The following is a 17748-nucleotide window of genomic DNA, read 5'->3' as shown; positions in this document are numbered from 1 at the left end:
AAAAAGAAATAAACTGAAGCTGCATTGTGAAACGTACTTATGATAAATGCTAGCAGTTATTTATAAAGAGAAAAAAAAAAACACAATTATAATGGATGAGAATAGCACGAAAACACCAAAAAGAAGAAAAAAGAACACACATCAAGGAATACCTTATAAAATTACGTTAAAAATTGAATTCGTTTTTGTTGAACACTAAGCAATCCAATCCAATCCAAACTAGTCTCAAATTTACATGTCGTATCAACGTACGAAATACTTAATGTCCGCCGCATATGTCACGGAGAACCTTGTTCAATATATATATATATATATATATAAATATATATATATGTATATATCTTTTTGTTTGTTTAATTTTTTTGTAACTTATTTTAGACTATATACATTTTTAGTTAAAATATTTCCGTGTAACCAATCCTTTCCCCTTTTACCCGATACATAATTGCTATTTGCCAACAACCTACCTACATAAATAATTTGTTGCCTATTTTATTTATATAATTTATTTATTTATTTATTGTATTGTATTTATGTAAATGATGATATATTTAAAATGAACACCAGTACAGAAATCGAAGTAAATATGTGTACATAATGTAGCTTGTTTCCAAGAGCAAGCAACAAATAATACACCTACCTACCTACATACTACTTACTACTATTACTAAATACACACACACACACAAAACAGACAACTACACACACAACTACACAGAGCATAAAAACTAAAAAACAAGACACATTATTTATTTATTTGTAAAAGAAACAACAACAACAACAACTACTATATATATTTTTTCTGGCTTAACTATTAGTTACAATTATAATTGTTGGATATTTTACTAACGTTACAAACAAAACAAAAAATAAATAAAAAACAACAAAAAAAAAACAACAAAAAACTGATAACGAAATATAAAATGCAAAAACAAAATCGAAAGAAAGTGTGTTTTAATAACAAAATATTAATGATTTAATATCCTCGTCAATTTATCCAAATCAAAATTTGGTTTCATATTTCCATGCTATATAAACCAAATAGAAGACAAACGGATGAATGTAAGGAGTATATTTTCTATTCTATTTCCGTTTTCAATGGAACATAAAACTACCAATTCCAATCTGCTTTAAATGTAGACGAAACCTTGTTGATTTACAGTATTCGAAAAGTCTCTTCTCAAAATTCTTCCTTTTTGTATCCCTTATTGGGGGAAAGCCAATTATCTCTCCAATAAGAATATACAGTATTTGGCACAAAAAAATATCTTCATGGTTAATTTTTACTATATTGTTCCTTTATTTTCTTATACATAATGCTATGGTTTTTAGCACATAAAAAAGGTTTAATAAAAAAAAAGAGCTGAAAAATCATAGAAATTCAAAAGTCAGCTTTTGACAAAATAAAAACTGCATACTTTATTTTGTAAAATAAAACCATTTTTTACTTTTTATTACTTACTACATTGTATTTAATTTCCAGTGGATTAATAATAAGATTCACTGTGTTCAAGTTTGTTTATTAAAAATATAGTGTCATTTGTATTATTTTGTCAAAACAAATACTTGACTGTCGCATACAGTTATGGTAGTCGCCGCGTATGATTTATAATTCATCGATATTCGATATTGATATCCCTTATCGTTTTTGGGCGGCGCGCCACTATAATCGAATTATAGTGTGGAACTATCGAAATGTATGTTTGCCAGCTGGCGATTGAAGTGGTGACCTCTGATTGGTCAGCTGTAATTGTCTTTCGATTTATCGCCAATAAGAATAATAAATAGGTTGATTTCTAAGCAGAAAGAAGAGAAATGTTTTCGTTTTATACCAGTCAGGTTCAGGTTTTTTCATTTAAATGACATTTACAAAATATATACTACACTTCTTGTCTGTATCGGAGGCTGCTACTCTGGTTATATGTGTGCGCAAATGTTTAGATGTATGAAGGCATATACATGTATGAGTGAGTACGATGCTCCATTGCATGCTGCTTGCGGGATGCGTCGACAGCAACAGCAACGATTTCGTAACTAACAAAAACCATGCAAATATGTTATTACAAAATATATATATATATGTATATGTATATGAAGTATGCAATTATGTGTATGCCTCTCACGGATAGCAGCAGCGGCCTTTTGAATGATTGATCCAATTGGCGCCTGGGCAAAAGATTAATTCCATGGATGAACACTTGCAGAGCAATGTGCAACAGCTTAACAAAAAATATACAACTAGCCAACTGAACGCCGCATGGCAAGCGACAACGACAACGACAACAGGTGGTAACGACTATGCCCAGTAAATGGTTGGGCCGGCTGGCTATCATTTGTGATTCTCATCCTTGTGGGTCTTGGCACTGGCACGTGTTGCCTTCGTGTCCTCATACATTTTAATCAATTGGCTTTTAGTTGGCATAGGCTTGATATGACCCCATTGTACCAGATATTTGATAGACACCGTGGTGCCGCCTGGAATTTGAATTGTATTATTATTATTACTATTTGGGTCTTATTTTAACTTAAATGCCCACTTACCGAGCGTTACTGCGTAGCGGATTGGCGTTGCCACTTTGTAGCACAGATATGCAATGGCATAGTGGCCCATATCAGAGCCTTGCACCTTTTCAATAATGGTCTCACTCAGGTGCAAATACTGCAGCAGGGCAGGTACATCGACGCCGCTGTATGACAAGTAAATAAGCATGATGATTAGCTATGGTCAGATCAGGAACAGATCAGAGCTTTACCTCTTTGATAGATAATAGAAACCACCGAACCAGCCAATCGATGTTAGGACATGAACCGGTATGAGCACGTACCAATACTGCTTATACATGTGCTTGAACTTTGCAAACAGACCCATGTTTGCCGCCTCGCCAAACAGTTCCGTCGTACTGGACACGGGCGCCGTCGTCGACGATGACTTGGTGTCCGTTTTGTTGGCGCTGGAGCAGTGCGTCGTGGACTTGGTACTGAGACGTGCATAGCTCCGATATTTTGTGACAATCAGCGGCGACAGTATTGAAGTCGTTGATGTTGCCAAAGGCAATGTTGGCGTTGTTGTTGTACATTTACCGTTTCCCTTGCTGTTGTTGTTGAAGTTGCCCAGGACGCTAAGGCATCGTTGATTAAGATTAAGGTTTACTCTCGGGCTGCTTACTCGCATTCGCGTAAGTAACCGAAGGCAGACAATGCCGCTGCTGCTGGTGCTGCTGCTACCAATACCAAGCAGGCGCATTGCAGGCGTTAGCAGTCCAACCGTTACCATGCCTTGTCTTTTGCTCAGCCGTTAACAATAATTTATTATAATTTTTTTTTATTTTTGACGAATTGAGTAATTCGTCTATTATTTCGTCTGATAATTATTCAAATAAGTGATTACTTGTGTAAATTTATTAAATTTCTGTTCTACTTTCACACTCTGTTTTTTATACAACCCGGCACTAGGGCTGCAAAAACGTCGAGAGCTACTTCGATACTATCGATGGTTTCGTAATTGTACGACTGATTAATGTTTCTCGACCAAACTTGTATCATAATTATAATATTTTTGTTATTATTTTTATTTTTTGTATCAAGTTTTGTATTTTTATCATTTATTTTAATTATTTTTCAAGTTTTTTAATATTTTGATATATCGATAGTTTAAATAATTATTTTTCCAGCCCTAACCGGCACAATTTCACCTGCTGTTTAGAGAGGTGCACGTGACAGCAAGTGATTTTGCACCATACGACAATCGTGAAACGACAGACGACAATAAGAAATACAGCTTGCGAATTAATGATAAATCTGTGTTTTTTATTCCTTTGTTCAAACTAAATATTTGAAGTAAACGGTTGCCAAAAGTTGCGTATAAAAGCTCCAACTGACAATATTAAATACAGGCATTTGCAGATTGGAATAAATAGATATGAATAGAAAACATTTGTAATGCTCATGAAAAGTAACGAAATTCTTTGTTTTAGCACGACGAGCCACTCACGATCCCAAATCTATAATTGACAGAGTTGCCAGACTACGACAAAAAGCTTTTAAAGTGCGTACACATGTGTGTCAACTCCAGTGGCAACGTAGCCGTTTTACAGTGCTTTAAAATATAAATTATCGATATTATTGTGTACTTCCATCGTTTCAATTCGCTTCCTGTGTGGCGCATTCGAAATCTTTATTCGTATTGCACTTCAAACCCTATCTCAAAGCCGCAAATTAATTAGACGCCAACCGGCATGGCTGCTGCAACGGGTGAACTGTCCAAAAAGTAAGTAGTACATGCAACAAATGCATTGATTGCGATTTGTATGCCAACTGTGAGGTTAAGTTGAACTGCTTCGTTGGTCATCATCGTCGGTAGAACAAATAATTGAATAAAAGCTATGCTTTTCGGCTGCAAAATGTTTGCACGCTGCGCACTAAGGCACACGTTGCTGTTGTCGCCACGCCGGCAAACGATGGCGACAGTGAGATGTCACCACATGAGCGCCATTCAACTGGCGCCAAGCAAAGGCACAAAACTGTTGGTATCCACAACAATTCGCATTCATTCCGACTGTTTGACTGTATGACTTTCTTTGCATTTTGTAGTGAGCTGAAGCGCCGTCTGAAAGCTGAGCAAAAGGCCAAGGAAAAGGCCGAGAAGGAGGCAACACGCGCAGCTGAAGCTCCAGAAGCAGGACAAAAGAAGAAATCTGCTGCAGAGCAGGAGGAGGAGATCTCACCCAATGAGTATTTCAAGCTGAGATCGACGGCAGTTGCTGAATTGAAGCAGACGCCCGATAATCATCCCTATCCACACAAATTCCATGTGAGCATCTCGCTGGAAAACTTCATTGCCCAATACAGCGAGCTCAAGGATGGCGAGACACTGGAACAGGTCAATCTGAGCGTAGCTGGACGCGTGCATGCCATACGCGAGTCCGGCGCCAAGCTCATCTTCTACGATCTGCGCGGTGAAGGTGTCAAGCTCCAGGTGATGGCCAGTGCCAAGTCATACAAAAGTGAGGCGGCATTTGAGCAGGACACAGCCAAGCTGCGACGTGGCGACATTATTGGCGTCACCGGTCATCCGGGCAAGACCAAGAAGGGCGAACTGTCCATTATGCCCACAGAGTTGAAGCTACTGTCGCCCTGTCTGCATATGCTGCCCCATCTGCACTTTGGGCTCAAGGACAAGGAGACACGCTATCGCCAGCGCTATCTGGACTTGATACTTAACAACAAAGTGCGCGAAACCTTCCAGATACGCGCCAAGGTAAGCAGACAGCTTCCCGTTCAATAAAACAAATCTTAAATCTATATTGTAACCTTCCCAAACAGATTATATCGTTTGTGCGTCAGTTTCTGGATGGCTTGGGTTTCCTAGAGATCGAGACACCCATGATGAACATGATTGCTGGCGGAGCAACGGCCAAGCCGTTCGTCACACATCACAATGAACTCAAAATGGATCTGTTTATGCGCATTGCGCCGGAGCTGTATCATAAAATGCTTGTTGTGGGCGGCTTGGATCGTGTCTATGAAATTGGTCGTCAGTTCCGGAACGAGGGCATCGATTTGACACATAATCCGGAGTTTACCACATGCGAGTTTTACATCGCGTATGCTGACTATTCTGATCTGATTGAGATTACTGAGCAAATGGTTTCTGGCATGGTCAAAGCCATACACGGAACCTACAAAATCAAATACCATCCCGATGGACCAGACGGCATCGAACAAGAATTGGACTTTACGCCGCCTTTTAAGCGCGTCTCGATGATAAAGACGCTAGAGGAGAAGTTGCAGGTTAAGTTCCCCTCGGCGGATACGTTCAACAGTCGCGAGACGAATGAGTTTCTGTCCCAGCTTTGCACCAAACATCAGGTGGAATGCCCGGCGCCACGGACCACAGCCCGTCTGCTCGATAAACTGGTTGGTGAATACATCGAGGAGGAATGCATCAATCCGACATTCATTTGCGAGCATCCACAAATCATGTCGCCCCTCGCCAAGTATCATCGCAGCGTGCCCGGACTCACTGAGCGCTTTGAGCTCTTTGTTGCCAAAAAGGAGATATGCAATGCATACACGGAGTTGAACGATCCGGTTGTGCAGCGCGAGCGTTTCGAGCAGCAGGCTAGCGACAAAGCCGCTGGCGATGACGAGGCCCAAATGGTGGATGAGAGCTACTGCACAGCGCTTGAATACGGTTTGCCACCCACTGGCGGATTTGGCATGGGCATTGATCGACTCACCATGTTCCTAACCGACTCCAATAACATTAAGGTTTGTCTTCAACTCACAACTCGAATCGGGTTCAATTTAATTGATTAATTGCTTCATATTCGTTCACTTGCAGGAGGTGCTGCTGTTCCCTGCCATGAAACCCGAGGAAGCCAATCGCACACCAGCCGCCAACTCAGCCGAGGCACAGCAAACCGCTCAGCAGTAGACAGATGGGAATCCTTACTCGAGAATGCCGCACACAGTAGTCATGTGTGTTGTCCCAGTTCTGTGCGATGCCTTAAATTATTAATTAAATAAAATGAAAAACGCATTATTTTTTGATCAGTTATCCCCCCAAACTTAAAATTCGATATATGTATTTTTTCCATTTCTTCATGTGTTTCCCAGCAACTATTTCTTGTGCTGGATTGGTAATGATTAAAAAATAAATTAACTTAAAGTCATTGCTTTACCCAAAACATCGGGTAGAAGCTTACATAAACAAACTACAATCTATACATACAAAATTATAATACCAAATCAATGTGATTTGATTTCTTTGCTTCAAAATTGGGTTTGATTCAAATATGAAAATATATATATATATATATATATATATATGTCCGCTGGCATCTTGGTCATCTTAAAAACTAAACTTTAAATTTAAAAATGAATGGGATTTGATTTCATTGCTAAGGAATCGTATGAATTGCTTGTGAGTTTTTAAACTAAACTAATGCTTATTAGTGGTCCGGTTCATCATCTGGCTTTTTGTACACGCGTCCCTTCTTCTGCATATATTGTTTAATAAACTCGTAGGACTTTTTCTTTACGGACTCCGTGCACGCCAATGGATTTCCAGTCACGTCGCAGTAGCGCATCTCTTTGGTTGTTATGTGGTGGCTCAGCTAAAAAGGATTTAAATTAAATTATATACACATTTAAAAAACGGTTATTTATACGTATTAAACGAGAAATATAGTATGTATTATTATTATTATAACAGATTTCTTGCGCGCTCGTCAGTGAAATATACTTAGTATCCTTCCTTAGTATTAGAAATTGAACAAAAATTTGGACTTGTAAAGTGGATAGATCCGCAGTATGACCAACTTCAAACTTTCATAACTTGTTTAAAACTGAACCGATTTTCAAGCGGAATGTCATTTTGATCAAGGTTTGGGCTCTAAATTTATTCTGCATTTAAATTTTATTCATTTCTTAAAAAAAAAAAATTTCTTCTAGATTCTACTAATTATTGATTTCGATGCTAAGGGTCCCCCCTTTGAAATTTCGAAAATTCAAAATTTTATATCTCAAGTTTTCACTTTTAATCAACTCCTTATATCGTAATTAGTATTAAACAACACTTTAAACTTGATTCTGAAAGCTTTCATTTTTTTGTAAAAAATCATGTGAAATTGAACAAAAATTTGGACTTGTAAAGTCGATAGATCCGCAGTATGACCAACTTCAAACTTTCATAACTTGATCAAAACTGAACTGATTTTTAAGCGGAATGTCATTTTAATCAATATTTGGCATTTTAATTCATTCTGCATTTAAATTTTATTAAATTCTTAAAAAAAAATATTTTCCTCTAGATTCTACTAATTATTGATTTCGATGCTAAGGGTCCCCCCTTTGAAATTTCGAAAATTCAAAATTTTATATCTCAAGTTTTCACTTTTAATCAACTCCTTATATCGTAATTAGTATAAAACAACACTGAAAACTTGATTCTGAGACGTTTCATTTTCTTGTCAAAAATCATGGGAAATTGAAGAAAAATTTTGACTTGTAAAGTTACTAGGTCCAATGTCTGACCAACTTCAAAACATCATAGCTTTGTCAAAACTAAACCGATTTTAAAGCGGAATGCCATTTTTATCATGGTTTGGCATCTTAATTTATTCTGCATTTAAATTTTATTAAATTCGTTAAAAAAAAATCTGTTCGAAAATATTTACTTTGATGTCATTATTATTATAAAACGACACCTTATAATTTTGAAATGTTTCAAAATTAATTTGGTGTACCGTTACGTACCGGTACTGGTACTTTCGAAACCGAAAGAAGAAAACTGAAATAGAACCTTTTACCGAAATAGTTGTTTCGGAACGTACCGGAACCGAGACTGTAACCTTTATTGGTTTCTTTGCTTTTAAAATTCAGAAGCTGGGTACACCAGGTTCTTCCTAAGGCATTAGTTTCTATCCTTAAATTTAGATTGTTTCGAAGTTTCCCATTTCAACTAGATTTGGATTTTTTCCTATCCAATCGTATCAGACAGCAGAGAAATCAACGTATACTTTAAATGAAAATATTTGAAGCTAGTTAACAACTCACTCGTTTGATAAGGAACTTGTAGTCTTCGTCGCTGGTGATGCGGCCTATTTTGCAGGTATCCTTGCGATAGGGACTCAGATACTCCGCCACTGGGCCGGTTATATCCAAGCGAAACTTCTCGCATGCCTCACGTCCGCTTGCCGTGCTGCTGAGTGGCCTTAAAGGATAATTTGACCTTAAGTGAAATTTCAAATTTACTTAATTTTGTATAGCTACTCACGGTTTGCGTTTCTTCTCACGATCGGCACGTTTCTTCTTTTGGCTTTCTGGCGTATGCGGTGGCAATGGCAACTTGCGTTTCATGCTGAGCAAGGCTTCCACCTCAGCAACGCTGGATGTGGTCAACGGTGGCATCGGTAGCGACAACAGCGGTGACATTGGCTTCAGTTGTTGTTGTTGTTGTTTGCTGAGAGCAGCGAGTGCAGATTTGCTAGTGCTTGGCTCCATGTTGAGGGGCATTGCATTGGCTTTGTCGTAGCGACTATGATTCAGTGCCTCCAGCTCATCCACATGTCTAACCCTGACGCCATCAACAATGGCATCGTTTAGCGGAAAATTGGAGCATTCATCAGCATCGTCATTCTCGTCCGAGGAGTACAAATAACGTGGAATGGGCAGCGTATCGCCGGACTGCAGAGATCGGGATTCAGGCACATGGATGGCCTCGTAGTGCCTGCGACGATAGATCTCCTTGCGTCGTCGTATTTTCTCCTTGTTCTCCTTGTACTTGCGTGACTCCAGCTGACTGGCAAAACGATCCTCGTCACGTCGTGGACTAATCTCACGGACGGAGACCAAACGATTGCGCCGCAATTCTCGACGTTCACGCACCTTGTCTTCCACATACTTTGCCAGGGATCTCGGACTGAGAGTGCACACGTAGGCCGAGTCAATCTGAACCAATCCTTCAGAATCGGGATTTACACTTGCCAGCTCCTCATCATCATCAACATCATCATAATCATCTGTATCGCACAACTTCTCCAATCGCTGCTGGGCATTTGGTGGCTCCCACTGTGTGACTCGAGTCTTCAAATTGAAATAATAGATGCTGCCATCCTCGCTGAGCGCCCAGTGCCACGAAGGTGGCAACGGTTCCACTGACGGCGGCAACTGATACTCCAATCTCAAATCATCCACTTCCGTGGCATCATTCTCCGTTCCACAACGCAGTGGAGCTGGCACATGCATATCGCATTTATTGTACCACTCATTGGTATCCTCGTTCTGATAGAATGGCAACTGCTTCGGATCCGTGCTCAAATCAGCGCCAAAGTATTCGCAGCGCACCACATGCTCTCGCCAATCCTCGCTGGACATACGCTTCTCCGCCTCGTTCTTTGCCACCTGGAAGTATTAATTTCACAGATTGCAGTACAACAAAAATCACACTCTAAAATATATTTATATTCACATATATATATATACTACCTTTGTACTTTTTCGAATTTCTTAAAAAATTATTTACAAAATGGAGAGTATTTATTATAGCTAGTGATTTAAATCCAGACTTTGAATCAAGTTTAAAACGAAAAAGGAAAAGAATTGAGTTGTCGATTAATCGGCAAATAATACATCGAATTGCAAATATCAAGTTTTTCCCAAACACTTTTTCTTGAAAGCAGTGTCAAGGGAAAAGTATAGAAAAAATGGAGAGTGATAGAAAAAAATTAAAGTTTTCAAATTTGAATGCAAAATAGAGAATAGAAATAAAGGCCTAATACTAATAAAATAGATATTCCGCAAGCAAATCGGTTAAGATTTAATAAAGTTATGGCAGTTGGAAGTTTTTGAAATAGTGTCAAGTGGAAAAAATTTATAGTGATGGGAAAAAATTTAAATTTTCAATTTTAATGTTAAAAAAAACTCCAGTTGAGTTGTCGATTTTTCATGAACATCGATTCAATTAACTCGATTGGTCTTCATAAAAATAATCGGGTTAATGTAGTTGAAAATCTCATTTGCGAATCGAGTTTTTGACTTCAAAATATATACAGGTAACAAAGAGGTTGCTAAATAAAAAAAAAACTGCAAAATTGACTAATATTATTTGAAATCATATTAAAAAAGTAAAAACCAACTTAAATTTTTGCTTATATCTTTTAAACATAATCAATTGTACCAAATATAGTTCAACTACTAATGTATTTGATTTTTTTTTTGTTCGTAATTTTTGTTACATTTTGTCCATATTTACTGTATGTTATGGGCTGTGCCACGCCTCTTTTAAGGGGGTACACATAGCCAAAGGATACAAGAGTGCTAAGAGGAATCCTGTTTTGAATTTACCTTTTGTTCAAAGAGTGATCGTCGCAGTTCCTTGGAAATGATCTTGTTGGCTGGATTGGTCTGCTCCGAGCGCCTGCGAGGATCTGTCTTGCCGTCTTCCATGGAGCCAGTGCGTTCCCGATGCTGTGTGGTGGTAATGCTGCAGATGGTGTTGTTGCCACTCATCCGTGCCAGGGTCTTTGGTTTCTCGTAGCGATTGATGGTGTCGCGTCTGAAGCGATCCTGACGATAGGGATCGCTGCGCAGCGTGCTGGAGGCACTGTTGCTGTTGCTATCCTCGAGAGCCGTCACCGCATGATGCATCTGGTGTTGGCCATCCGCCTCGCGTTCGTGCTCCTTCATCTGTTCGATGCGTTCACGTTTCGGGATGCGAAAGATTTCGGGCAATGAATCCCATTTGTGCAACAGGGCGAGCATACGTTGATGCACTGCATCCTCGGTCTCAGATGTGCTCCACAGCTGGACGCTCTGGTAGACGCGACTGTCATTCAGTATGGTCTTTGTTGGTATGGGCAACGATTCCAACGCATCCAGCATTGCCAGACGCAATTGATGATCGCTGCCGCTCTCGCTAATCCATGCGTGCAGCAGCCGCAGGCCATGATAGTCCAGGAAGAGGCGACGACAGGGCAGCTCGCCACGTGTGAGCACGCCCAGCAGCTGGAGGCGTGTCTGCAACAGCTTGGCCCGCACCATGCAACGCGAGAAACGCAACGTGTCCGCCTGATTCTTCAGTCCACTGCGATTGAGCAGCTTGAGCTGCTCCATCACATCTCGGTCCTCCAGCTTGACGGATTTACGCGCAACGGACTTGTCGTCAGATGGACGCAGCCAACGTCCGGCTTTGTACTCGCGATCCTTGCTCTTGGGCTGATCCTTGCGCTGTTTGCGTGCCGTTTGTAGCTTCAATTGCTTGTTATTGCTGGACTTGGATTTCTGGCTCTTGATTGATTTTGTCTTGTGTCGTTGCTCCTGCTCCACCTCCGGTTCCATCTCCTGTTCCGGCTCCGGCTCCAGTTCCAGCTCCTCCGTCTCACTGTCTGTCTCCTCGACACGCTGCTCGCCCTCATCCGAGTCCGGCTCACCGCCAATCCAGCCACGACAATTGCTGGCCTCACAGTAACAACGCTGAGCATCGCGTCCATAGCGTTGATACTGATAATCAAAGGTGATCTCCTCGCCGGCATTGATTGTCTTGAGGCTGAAGAAACCAATGCGCAGCTCTCCATTAACCGTCCACTTTTGTGTCTCCGCATTCGGATCACAGCTGTGATTGATATACCGCGAGATGTTCCCCTTGGCGGTGGCATCGATGATCGCCTCGCCGCGCAGAGCCATGAAATAATAATGGCGATTGCGGTCACGGGAATACAAATGCTGGCGACGCTCAAACTCATCGCTGTCAATCACCTCGCCGACATATTCCATGATGAATTCACCGGGCGGTATCTCCAGCTGTGCCGTAATGCCGCATCCCTTTTTGTCGGTGCGAAAGACGCGACATGGCCAGCACTGATGCTGCTGGAAGCGTTTGTTCGTGCAGCGTGCCCCATTGGTGCACAGTGGTCCGCATTCGATCATGAGCATCCGATTGATGCAGCCGGCACCGCAGCACAGATGACCCAACGCCTCCTCGTCGCCGGTTCCAAAGCAATCGCATTGCATTTCCGCATTCTCTTGGCTCACCTGGCGGGCACAGCGATAATAATTGTCGCGCAGCGGCTGGAAGGTGTTGAGACCCTCCTGACGGAGGAACTGCTCATTGATTGCCTCAATCTGGGCCAGTTCGGCCAATTGCTGCTCCATGCTGATGGATGTGCTTGCCAGACTGTTGCCATTGCCGTTCCCGTTGCCGTTGCCAAGTCCGACACTTGCTTTGGGCAATTGCGGCTTCTTCTTGATCCGATGCGAGCGTCTAACGCCACCGGACAGCGAGTTCTCATCCGTGGAAAAGCCGTTGAGCAGCTGTGGCGATGTTGATGGAGTCGTTGCTGGCGTTTCCATGTTGGCCACACGCTGGGCAAACTCATCCTCCGGTTGCTTCTTCTTCTGCTCTTCCTCCTCCTCCTTCTCTTCCCCCTTCTCCTTCTTCTCCGTCTCCTTCTCCCGTTTGAACAGTTTAACGCCATCTTTTATAAACTTGGCTATAACCTGAATATCCAACTCTGACGTTGGCGTCGGCAGACCACAATTGGCCACCTTGCTGCCGGAACTAGTTGACTCGGAGGATTCAGTCTCGATTAAAGCCAATTGCAATGCATCGCTGCCTTTGCCAGATTTGCGCTTAAGCGATCCACTTGAGCTGGACTCAATGGAGTTTTCTCGGCTTGCTTGGCGCTGTAGTTGCTTTTTCTGTTTCTTTTTGGATTTGCTGGGCTTTGGCGGAGGTTCCTCCTTTGCTGGAGCTTCCTGGGATGCCTTAAGAGCACTTTCTTCGACATTGCCTAGTGACTTCTCCTTGAGTTTACACTGTTTCTTCTGCTGTTCCAATTGCTTATCCGATTTGGCTGCCTGCTTTTTGCTCTTTGCTTTTTTGTTCGTTTTCTCCTTGTCCGTCATCTTTTCCGACTTGGTAGTGGAAACGGATTTGGAAACGGAAGTGGCACTTGAACTCTGACAGGGACTAGTTTGCTGCTTCTCCTCTGCCGGCGAGTCAGCTTTGCTGGCCAGCTCCAAAGCGGCTTTCGCATCAGGCTGAGCAACTGACTCATCAATAGGTACATTAATGGGCTCCTTCACTTCCTTTGGCTGCAGCTCTTCAGGTATTCTGTAATTCTCCTTCAGCTCCTGCTCCGGTTTCGACTCCTGCTCTGACTTCGGCTCATGCTCTGGCTTCTGCTTCGGCTCATCAATAGGTACATTAATGGGCTCCTTCACTTCCTTTGGCTGCAGCTCTTCAGGTATTCTGTGATTCTCCTCTAGCTGCTGCTCCGGTTTCGACTCCTGCTCTGACTTCGGCTCATGCTCTGGCTTCTGCTTCGGCTCATCAATAGGTACATCAATGGGCTCCTTCACTTCCTTTGGCTGCAGCTCTTCAGGTATTCTGTGATTCTCCTCCAGCTCCTGCTCTGGCTTTGGCTTCTGCTTCGACTCCTGCTCCGCCTTCGACTTCTGCTCCGCCTTTGACTCCTGCTCCGCCTTCGACTCCTGCTCCGCCTTTGACTCCTGCTCCGCCTTCGCCTCGACTTCAACTTTCTGTGGAACTCTAGACTTTGGTAATTCTGCTGCGGTTTCCTCCTCATCAGCCTCCTTCTTCTCTTTGCTGATTATCGCTGCTTCCGGAGGCTTGTCATCCTCGATATGCTCTTCCAATTGGACACTGTTTGGTGTCTCCAATTGGGTTTCAATGGCAGGCACTTGCTTCTCGGATTCCAACTGAATATCTATTTCCAAATTGGCCTCCACGTTGTACTTATTGCTATGATTATTACTACAGTCAATGAGATCAATGGGTGCATTCACCTGCACATCCACTTGGGATGCTTCGGTCATCAGAATACTTTTTGTGCTTTTGGCCGCAATTTGGGCGAAGGTCTCCTCCAGCGTTAGTTTGCTGTTGCTATTGCTGTTGTTGGAGCTGCCACGCAAACTGGAGCGCATGCTACGCCGTTTTTCTGAAGTCACTGGAGATGCCGTCTTGGCTTCCAGAGTCATCTTCTTCACAGTCAGCTCTTCTTCATACGCAAGCTCCTTCTGACACTCGCTGTTGTGCTGTCCAGCTGAGCTATCTCCATCTTTAAGATCAGCTTCACTGATTGTCTCAACAATCAGCTCCGGCTCAGCTATTGTTTCCCGTGTCTGCTGCAGTTCCTCCTCTTTTTTGGCAACTATATGGTTTACATTGGTGCTAGCCTCTTTTGATTTTCCCTCTTCTGTTTCCGGCTGTGTTGTGTTGACTTTCTTGAATATTATGGGCGTATCGGAGTCCTCATCAGCAGCCGGCAATAATGTTATTGGTTCAGTCTTAAGATCAGCCTTAGCTTCAGTCTCTGTCTGTGCTTTGGTTTCTTCCTCACTCAATTCAACACTTGCATTCAATGGGAACGCCGTGAACGAATTGGATGCATTCAACAACGGAATGCTCTGTAATAAATCCGGAGATTCTGATTTTGAGGTTTCCCCGCTTATTGGCATTGTCATGCGCTTTATATTGATGCGCAGCTTTGATCTGGGTTTTATTTTGGAAATGCAGCTGACGTCGCTCTCTCCGCTGCCGATTGAGATTGTTGCGGAGGTAGAGTTGGTGGCATTGGTATCGCATTCGGATATACTAAAGTTGCGTGGTACTTCACTGGATGCTCCAATGCCGCACTTCACCACATCCCTTAGCATCACCCTTGGCAGCTTAGGTGGACGTCCTCGTCTGCGAGGTAGCTGTAAACACGTAGCTGGCGCTTCCTGACCAACTAGACGCGACTCGTTGTCGCTCACCTGAACAGGAATCACACTCTGAGTTGGTATCTCAGCATGCGATTTCGACTGCGGGCTTTCGAGAATACAAGTTGATTGATTGTTTGTCGCTGGCGCCGTAACCGCAAGCTCCTTCGTTCCTTCTGCCAGTACTGTCGATGCATCGGAATCAAGGAGAGCTTCGATATGAGTTTTGTTCGGCTTTCGGTTCTTTTTAAGCAAATCACGAACATCAAATTTTGTGATTTTCTTACGCGAGCTGCGCCGACATTCACATGAGATTGGCAACTCTGTCGGCGCAGGCTCTGACGCCTGCTTCTCCGTCTCTAAATCCAAATCCTTTGCCAACACATTTGGCTGCGCCTTGGTCTTGGGTGGCCTTCCCCGGCGTTTGCGCGGCTTCGGCGATGGAGCCGGTGAAATTGTTGTTTCCTCCTCCATTGACTTGAGTTGCCGCCAAAATCAACGTGTCTCGACCGGAATCTGGTCGGCACGCAAATTCTACGGCAGTCTGAAATCAGGATATATATATGTATAATTGAATGAAACAACGCGCTGTTTCAGCTACAATACGATGGGCAGTAAACTTACTTATTAGCTAGATTTTGTCGACCAGCAGTGCTGCTGCGGATTTTTAACATTTGTTTATAAACTTGCATTCATTTAAACTGTTTAATTCAAGTTCAATTACAAACCACTGATGCCAGCTTAGCTATTTTATAGCTAGATCTGGCTATATTCAAATTTCGTTCGCTAGAATATTTCAAAATTGCCATTAGTTGCAAATCTGGCTATTTTAAAAATATTTTCAGCTAAGTTTTGCTATTCAAATTTTTGGTAAAACTGTGCAAGAGTGCCCAAAATAACAAATTTAGATGTTTTCCAGCCAGTAACAGGTATTGTTCCCCCCAAAACTTGCCAGCACTGGTGAGGAAGACTGTCCAAAGGCTGCCACCCTGCTGAAATTACCGAGATGGCAATGTGAACCAACTTTTTCCACCCAGTTTTGGCAAATTTCGTATTTTTTAAGCTAGAATTTTTTAAATTTTTGCAGAATTTTTGTTGGAGCACTGTTTATTATTTTCATGTTCAAGCAGCGTTGCCAGAAAGTGCAAAGTAGATATTATAAGTGCAGTTGATCAGCTGATACGTTATCGATAAATTGGTACATTTGTAATAAATGTGGTACAATTGTTTATATGATGGTACATCGGATGGATTTTTTTAAATGTTACAATTTTTGAGACAGCTAGCATTTATTAAATTTATTTTTTGTAGTATAAAATATAATTTTAATTCAGATGTATAAGTTAGTAAGGGACTCCAATAGTTTTTTAATGAATTTTTAAATTGCAAAAGGAACTTTTGGATTGTAGCTTAATGGCCCGTTTACCAGCACTTCTTTTCTCTCTGATGTGCAATTTGTTTTTGCGTGTTTACCAATACTATTCTTTATATTCGCGCATTTTCTTAAAAAATTTAGCTTCTACCTATTTGTAGTCGTGTTTTAAGTTCAAAATGCCACCCAAGCGAGCTAAAAAAGCTGTGCGCAAACCTGTAAGTAAGAACAATTATGTAATACATAATATTACCAACAGGCATATCTTTCATCTGCAGGCACCGCCAAAAAGCGAGGAGTCCAATGATTTGGATCCTGATAATCCGGTACTCTACGTCGAGCATTGCCGCTCTTGACGAGTCTTTCGTCGCCGAGCCGAGGAGTTGCATGCTGCCTTGCAAACTAGTCTCCAGAATGCAGGCCAGCAGTTCAAACTTCAATTGCAGCTTAACGCCCTGGGAGCTCCCAGGCGTGGCGCATTTGAGTTATCCTTTTCTCCCCAACCCACAACAGTTGCCACTGAGCTGCATCCGATTTGGTCCGGTTTAAAGCGTACACCTCGCGCCCAAAAGTTTCCCAATGTCGATGAAATGAGCGAACAAATAATAAAAGCGTACAACGAGCTGTCAAACAAGAAAAACAAACGCAAGCGTACATCCGAAACGTCGCCATCACCATCCTCATCCTCACCCTCATCCGCCAAACGCAGCAAGGATGAAAAGTAACATGAATGTCATCGATTAAATTTTGTAGCTAATAGCGCCATATGATCATTAAACGGTAAATCCTAAACGGGAAGCGTTCAATGTGAAACTTTTGCCTTGGCTTAAAATTTTTATGATGTCATTCAACATAAGAAATCAGTGTTCTTCACATTCCGCGAAGATTTCACTAGCATTTAAGCGAGATGAATATTATTTGTTGTTATTAATGTAAAATAAAACGAACATAAGGAATATTCCTGGAACAGATGTAGAGTCGATTTCGTTTCATTCATATAAGCTGAGATAAAAAGGGGTATTCCCGAATCAGATTTGATTTAGTTTCTTGGACAGCTGATTGACTTAAATTATTTAAAATCTTTTAGTGTGACTAGACTTTTTAAAGCAGCATTAAACACCTGATTTCAAACTCTGAACTAAATCACATCT

The 17748-nt window shown here is 41.8% G+C and overlaps 4 protein-coding genes across 5 annotated transcripts; 2 read left to right on the top strand and 2 right to left on the bottom strand.

Annotated features, from left to right (window-relative positions):
* Positions 1-1818: 1818 nt before the first annotated feature.
* On the bottom strand, positions 1819-3479 carry LOC117793613 (uncharacterized protein C18orf19 homolog A). The gene is made up of 3 exons (XM_034633982.1): positions 2754-3479; positions 2542-2687; positions 1819-2475 (listed from the first exon to the last, which is right to left on the bottom strand). Exons 1-3 carry the CDS (start codon positions 3272-3274, stop codon positions 2330-2332), a joined length of 813 nt encoding a protein of 270 aa, XP_034489873.1. The 5' UTR covers positions 3275-3479; the 3' UTR covers positions 1819-2329.
* A 608-nt stretch (positions 3480-4087) lies between these two features.
* Positions 4088-6569, top strand: LOC117780545 (lysine--tRNA ligase). Of its 2 annotated transcripts, none has more exons than XM_034617122.1 (4): positions 4088-4267; positions 4591-5257; positions 5323-6270; positions 6344-6569. In XM_034617122.1, exons 1-4 carry the CDS (start codon positions 4236-4238, stop codon positions 6434-6436), a joined length of 1740 nt encoding a protein of 579 aa, XP_034473013.1. In that variant the 5' UTR covers positions 4088-4235; the 3' UTR covers positions 6437-6569. The 2 variants fall into 2 exon arrangements, with proteins under 2 accessions (XP_034473013.1, XP_034473005.1); XM_034617114.1 differs by lacking the exon at positions 4088-4267 and adding an exon at positions 4345-4522.
* On the bottom strand, positions 6545-15924 carry LOC117780537 (probable histone-lysine N-methyltransferase CG1716). The gene is made up of 5 exons (XM_034617102.1): positions 15850-15924; positions 10849-15769; positions 8780-9906; positions 8560-8716; positions 6545-7118 (listed from the first exon to the last, which is right to left on the bottom strand). The coding sequence occupies exons 2-5, from the start codon at positions 15697-15699 to the stop codon at positions 6954-6956; spliced, it is 6300 nt and encodes a 2099-aa protein (XP_034472993.1). The 5' UTR covers positions 15700-15769; positions 15850-15924; the 3' UTR covers positions 6545-6953.
* A 743-nt stretch (positions 15925-16667) lies between these two features.
* LOC117787318 (selenoprotein BthD) lies at positions 16668-17572 on the top strand. Its single transcript, XM_034625814.1, has 2 exons — positions 16668-16815; positions 16876-17572. The coding sequence occupies exons 1-2, from the start codon at positions 16777-16779 to the stop codon at positions 17320-17322; spliced, it is 486 nt and encodes a 161-aa protein (XP_034481705.1). The 5' UTR covers positions 16668-16776; the 3' UTR covers positions 17323-17572.
* Positions 17573-17748: the final 176 nt, after the last annotated feature.

The sequence above is a fragment of the Drosophila innubila genome, chromosome X, assembly GCF_004354385.1.
Source record: "Drosophila innubila isolate TH190305 chromosome X, UK_Dinn_1.0, whole genome shotgun sequence".
NCBI classification, from domain to species: Eukaryota; Metazoa; Arthropoda; class Insecta; order Diptera; family Drosophilidae; genus Drosophila; species Drosophila innubila.
The sequence above is the reverse complement of the archived record's forward strand: the minus strand, read 5'-3'. Positions and strand labels throughout refer to the sequence as shown.